At 33.4% G+C, this 6,469-nt stretch overlaps 1 protein-coding gene across 1 annotated transcript; it reads left to right on the forward strand.

The window, feature by feature from the left end:
• The first annotated feature begins 773 nt into the window (after nucleotides 1–773).
• On the forward strand, nucleotides 774–6,466 carry LOC127164230 (uncharacterized). Its single transcript, XM_051108040.1, has 5 exons — nucleotides 774–988; nucleotides 3,517–3,849; nucleotides 4,112–4,450; nucleotides 4,740–4,867; nucleotides 5,133–6,466. The coding sequence occupies exons 1-5, from the start codon at nucleotides 937–939 to the stop codon at nucleotides 5,220–5,222; spliced, it is 942 nt and encodes a 313-aa protein (XP_050963997.1). The 5' UTR covers nucleotides 774–936; the 3' UTR covers nucleotides 5,223–6,466.
• The last annotated feature ends 3 nt before the right edge of the window (nucleotides 6,467–6,469 follow it).

The raw sequence follows: 6,469 nt of genomic DNA on the forward strand, positions 1-6,469 counted from the left end.
AATATGATTATAAAATATCTTTATATAGTATGGGAATGTCCTTATACCAACAGACCATATGTTTCCCCTATTTAATAATGTCTACATGTCAAAATGCTGCAGTAAAATGGTTTGAAATGAGGTGTGCGTATAGTATGGGACGTCCTGAATAAGAACTGTTCATTGTTTTTTTATACGTATTAGAAATGGGGTCTTTATACCCCTCTAAAGTGTAATAATATCTTATTACTTATCTTATATATCTGAAAAATAATTTTTTTTTATTCATATGAGATAAAAACTGACCATGGCGTTTTATACTTTCAGAATTTATAAAAAATAGGTCTCTGGAGTGAAATAAAGGCATTTTATTTAACTTTTTTTTTTTCCATTGTGAACATTTTTTTTTAATTTGCCCTCTCTTTCAAAGCAGACGTCAAACCTCATTATAGAAAACATTCATTGAAGAATAACTGTTACTTTTGAACAGTAAAACAAATTAAAAATCAATTCTGATATTTAGAAAGACTAAATACGTTATTTTGTCTGTTTTCTACGATTTCTGCTGTAACTCATCTACATAAAACAATTATTTGAAAGGTGAATATTTAAGAAAAAATGTTGTAACAGACAACCGTCAAAGTCACCAATAAATAACACGGATATTAAAGCAGAAATGCAAATAAATAAGCAAGTAAAAATTCACGAGCATCTCTCAGTCCTGGGCGTCTAAATGAAAAGTGCTCTGCAAGCGCGTTCTCTCTGTGTTGTTCCTAATCACTGTAATATGCGCGCACGCTGTTTTTCTGAATCGCGGCTGGCTTTACCGCAGTCAAGCTCCTGAGTTTTTCTTTCACTTAAAACTATTCATAAAACTGGGTCGCTGTTAAAGCAGAAAAGCAGAACGCTTTTTTAAATCAGAATCACTATTCGTTTTCTGAGGGGAAACGTGTTAAAATGAAGCCTTCCTTTAATTTGCTTGCAGGGATCTTGTTTTTACTCGACCACGGTAAGACTTTGGTTTGAACCACTCTAAATTTTATGACCGTAGGCTATTTGTTAAGGTGCAGTAGTGACTAGAATTAGGATATTGCGACAACGTCGCCCAACACAGTCACATAATTCTGTAACGATACAGAAAGGAACCTGACGCAGTTGAAATGCAGATCAGGTCGGTTTCATTGGTTTTATTACTAATCTGGTAAATATCACGCCGTCAGTAAATGCTGGTTAATTTACATCAGTGTATAAACAAATTAAATGTAGCCTCCCTTTTTTAATGTGGGAAAAAGGGTGAATTCGAGTAATCTGGGACTTTTTTTATATATATTTATTTATTTATTTTTTCTTTTTACTTCTGCGATTTATTTCAATATCTAACACATTAGATCAACACATTGGAGTTTACTGAAATCCCTAAGATGTTTTTTTAGCCACACCAGAAGAATGTAGAGATTATGCCCAGAGGAGATATATATATATATATATTAGGCCTACACCTAATACTACCATTTTTATGCCAAAACACAATTTCACCAAAAAGTAAATTAATTTAATATATATATATATTAGGCCTACAAAGCCTAATACTCACCATACTTTATGCATGCAAAACACAATTTCACCAATGTTTAAGAAACATTTTATGGTGATTTCAATTTCAATTTTATATATATATATATATTTATATATAAATTAACTAAAATAATCCAACACTAGCAATAGTAACATCACTAGCAATTGATCAGCGAGTTCTTGATGTTTTTCAGTATATGCATTATCAGTGCTGCTAAACTTTTGTAGACAGGAACAGTGAGCAATTACCATTTTCTTATCCTTTGCGCAGACATATTACTGCTAATCCATTCTAATTATTTCTCTTATTATTTTGCTCTGCCTGTTTACATCCTATTTTACCTGATAGAACTGTGTTTTTTCACAATTACCCCAAAAGAAGGACCTCCTCACAATGCCTCATATTAGAGAACACAAGCGCTCTTCATAGTCTGCACTACTGATATTCTATGTGTTTCTACGTGTCTTGACTGATATAATTATGTTGCTAATGCATATGTCTTAGCCAAAAACACCACCCCTAGCTGGATCAAATCTAAATAGCATGGCTTTTTAGTTTTTATATGTCGACCAGCTACAGTGGAACCAAAACCAGCTTTAAAATGCCTGATTCACTGTTTTATTTAAAAGTTGCTGAAACACTGTGACTTTGCTCAGAGTGTTGTATGATGTTGAGTGCCTGCAACATGATTTTGTGCCTAAACGCTTCCCAATATTATCCCTTTAACTATCACTCCCATTTTGAACACAGGCATAAAAATGCACTATCCAGACTTATTTTTTTATTTTTATGAATAATGCAATGATATGAATTTGAAAATGCCAGTGGTAATGCAATGTCTGATTTTAAAATGCCAGTTAACAGTGATTCAGTGGCAATCCTTGACTTTAGCATATGTTTTAGACATGATTTATTCCATGTGAAAATTAAACTACGTTGAATCAACTGAATCATCTGGTTTGAAAATGATTCACTGTTTCCAATTGCTCAAAACATCCTGGTGACACCTACAGGTCAGAATGGTGTAAATGTAGTGAAAACTCAGGTCAAACACGCATAAAAACACCTTTACAAACCAACTGCAAACGTTTTAATGGATGTGTAATCTAAACTGCTGCCTCTTTTTGTTTCTTCATGTTTGTTGTTGTTTGTTGTTGACAATAAATAGACTGGAATGAATTAATTTATTTTAAAATGTATGGACATTGCATTTGCATTGTATGGATTTTTTATTTTTTTTTTTTTTTTTTGCCATGTCTCCTCTGGGCATAATCTCTACATTCTTCTGGTGTGGCTACAAAAAAAAAAAAAAAACATCTTTCAGTAAACTCCAATTTATTTGAATATCTATCTATCTATCTATCTATATCTATCTATATATATATGTTAGGCCTACAAAGCGTAATACTCACCATACTTTATGCATGCAAAACACAATTTAACCAATGTTTAAAAAAACATTATGAAAAAATGACAGAAATAAGAAAATGTGTATTTCAATTTCAGGAAAAAAAAAAAAAAAATATTTCTATCTTCTAACATTTTAAAAACCAACTAAAACCAACAGCAAGCAACAATTTAATTAACAAATTATTAATTCAGTTATTCAAGTTCTATTCATATTGGGGCTTCTCAGGGAACAAACACTGTCTGCACGTTTCATGGTACCAATGGCTGCAAACTGCACAGGTATTAGCCCTTGTCATTTGGTTTATAAAGTCCCTAAATTCATATTCCCCCCATTGTCTGTGGAATCAACTCATGTGACACAATGAACTCATGTGATTTCCTGTTGACTAAATTTTGTTAGAACAGAAAATGTCCCGGATTCCCCGAATTCACCCTATAGAACTTGTGGAATGTTGAAAAGAAAAAAAAAAATCTTCATGATATGTAGCAAAACATTTTCACAGCAATATTGTAGCAGTGTTGTATTGTTTGGTTTATATTTTTTTCTTCAGTTGCATCCAGTGTTGGATCAGATGAAGTGTTGGTGTCTCTGATGGAGAAGGATTCAGTCATTTTTCACACTGGTGTTGTAACAAACCAACAAGAGGATATTAAATGGTATTTCAACACCACTCGCATCGCTCAAATCAATGGCCAACTCACTTTTATCTGTACAGATGTTCAGTGTAATGAAGGTACTGAGAGATTCAGAGACAGACTGAAACTGGATAATCAAACTGGATCTCTGACCATCATGAACATCACAACCATGGACTCTGGAGTTTATGAACTGAAGATCATCAGCAGCAGCAGCGGTGAAAAAATCTTCAATGTTAATGTCAATGGTAAGTCATTAAAGAATAATTTTGTAAAAAAAAAAAAAAAAAAAAATGCTGTTGAGATGCAGATGACAATGTCTAATCTTATCAGACCATCAGATTATTATCTGTTTAAAAAAGGAAAAAAAAAGCAGCATGTAAAAATAAGAACAAAAACCATGCAAGAAAGGGCTTGTTGCTTTTATCTTCACAGTTCTTTCATGTTGTGACGTCTGTCATTATTATCAGCAGCAAGATCTTATCAAGCAGATGTTGATTTGTATTTCAGGTGTTTCTGCTGCTGAACAAAAAGAAGTGAAAAGAAACAAGAGAGAATCTTTCACTTTAGATTCTAGTGAAATAAGAAAACCAAATTATGTGATGACGTGGTATTTTAATGACACTCTCATCGCTCAAATTGCTAGTGATTCCAATAAAACCTGTACAGATGTTCAGTGTAAAAATACAGATGAGAGATTCAGAAACAGACTGGAGGTAAATCGGACTGGATCTCTGATCATCAAAGATACCAGAATCACAGACTCTGGACTTTATAAACTACAGATCAACATCAGCGACAGCAGCTTCAGCATCACCAGAGTGAAGAGATTCAGTGTTACTGTCACTGGTGAGTATAATTCAGTTTTCTATTAAACAGTGTTTCCTGTTGAATACAGCTTCCTTTTTGTTTTCACAGTGCACTATGATGTTGTTTTAACCACTGTTGCTAAAAACAGCAGACAGAGCCATTTATTGGTTAAATTAATATCTTGATTTAAATTTTAAGATTAAGATATTTCAATATCTCAACCATGTTGATCAAAGTAGAAAGGTGTAAATCAGTCAAAGCTGTTGTTAAATACTGGTTAGATTATCATTCACTCTGTAGTAATAATGACTGTCTTTGGATGTTTCAGATTCAGGTCTGTCTTCAGCTGCTGTAGCTGGAATAGTTATTGCTGTGTTTGTTTTGCTGGTGGTTGCGGCTCTAATTGCTGGTGTGTTTTGTTGTCGCCTCAAGAGATATAAACCAGCAGCACAGAATGTAAGTGTTTCATACAGCTGATGCTTTCAATACAGTTGATTCTTTAATTATGTAGGGTGTACACTTTTGGTCCTTTATTTTTAACATCACAGAAGCAGATAACATTCACCAGAGATGCATAGTAAACAAAATGTCATAGCTCCTAAATAAACTAAATAAAAATGTACAGAAGATGACAGTTTGATGCAGTTTTAGACACTGTTTTAAATATTGTGTAACTGACACATCAGTTACTTTTACCATTTGTGAATCTGTTTTCTTACAGGACAATGATGTTAAAAATTCGTCACCAAATCCAAAAGACATTGCTTTGGGGACACGGGACATCCTAAAATCAGACTCAGAACAAGCCTAAAATCGATGTAACATTATTTAGCATTTTGATACTTTAACTGAAAGGTACACTAAAGAAAATTAGAAAATGATGGAGAGAAGTGGATCAGCTGAAACTCTCTTCTGAGTCACCGAGATTTTTAGATTTATATATAGATTTATATATCCATAGCAATAGATCAGTGAGTTCTTGATGTTTTTCAGTATATGCATTATCAGTGCTGCTAAACTGATGTAGACTGAGCAATTACCGTTTTCTTATCCTTTGCGCAGACATATTACTGCTAATCCGTTCTAACTTATTATTTTGTCCTGCCTGTTTACATCCTATTTTAGCTGATAGAACTGTGTTGTTTTTTTTTTTTTTTTTGTTTGTTTTTTTTTTTCACAATTACCTCACCAAGGAGGACATTATGACCTCCTCCCAATGTCTCATACTGGAGAACACAAGCGCTCTTCATAGTCTGCACTACTGATATTCCACGTGTTTCTACTCGTCTTGACTGATATAATTATGTTGCTAATGCATATGGCTTAGCCAAAAACACCACCCCTAGCTGGATCAACTCTAAATAGCATGGCTTTTTAGTTTTTATATGTCGACCAGCTACAGTGGAACCAAAAGCTTTAAAATGCCTGATTCACTGTTTTATTTAAAAGTTGCTGAAACACTGTGACTTTGCTGAGTGTTGTATGATGTTGAGTGCCTGCAACATGATTTTGTGCCTTAACACTTCCCAATATTATCCCTTTAACTATCACTCCCATTTTGAACACAGGCATAAAAATGCACTATCCAGACTTACATTTTTATAATTCATGAATAAAAACATTTTGTGATATGAATTTGATATACATTTTCTGTGGTAATGCAATGTCTGATTTTAAAATGCCAGTTAACAGTGGTTCAGTGGCAATCCTTGACTTTAGCAAATACTATATTTTTTTGGACATGATTTATTCCATATGAAAATTAAACTTATTGATCGGGGAAAATAACCTGTTTGAAACATTAAATCAACTGAATTAACTGGTTTAAAAATTATTCACTATTTCCAGTTGCTCAAAACGTCCTACGCTGGTGACCCCTCCAGGTCAGGTCAGAATGGTGTAAATGTAGTGAAAACTCAGGCCAAAACACACAAAAACACCTTTACAAACCAACTGGAAACGTTTTAACGGAGGTGTAATCTAAACTGCTGCCTCTTTTTGTTTCTTCATGTTGTTGTTTGTTGTTGACAATAAATGACTTTATTTTGAAATGTATGG

The sequence above is a fragment of the Labeo rohita genome, chromosome 4 (genome assembly GCF_022985175.1).
Source record: "Labeo rohita strain BAU-BD-2019 chromosome 4, IGBB_LRoh.1.0, whole genome shotgun sequence".
NCBI classification, from domain to species: domain Eukaryota; kingdom Metazoa; phylum Chordata; class Actinopteri; order Cypriniformes; family Cyprinidae; genus Labeo; species Labeo rohita.

Bases quoted from the DNA above. Each gene is read 5' to 3' on its own strand.
- LOC127164230 (XM_051108040.1), top strand. From the start codon at position 937: ATGAAGCCTTCCTTTAATTTGCTTGCAGGGATCTTGTTTTTACTCGAC. The intron at 989-3,516 runs GTAAGACTTTGG...TTTTTTCTTCAG, and splicing joins CTTGTTTTTACTCGACCACG to TTGCATCCAGTGTTGGATCA. The intron at 3,850-4,111 runs GTAAGTCATTAA...TTTGTATTTCAG, and splicing joins CTTCAATGTTAATGTCAATG to GTGTTTCTGCTGCTGAACAA.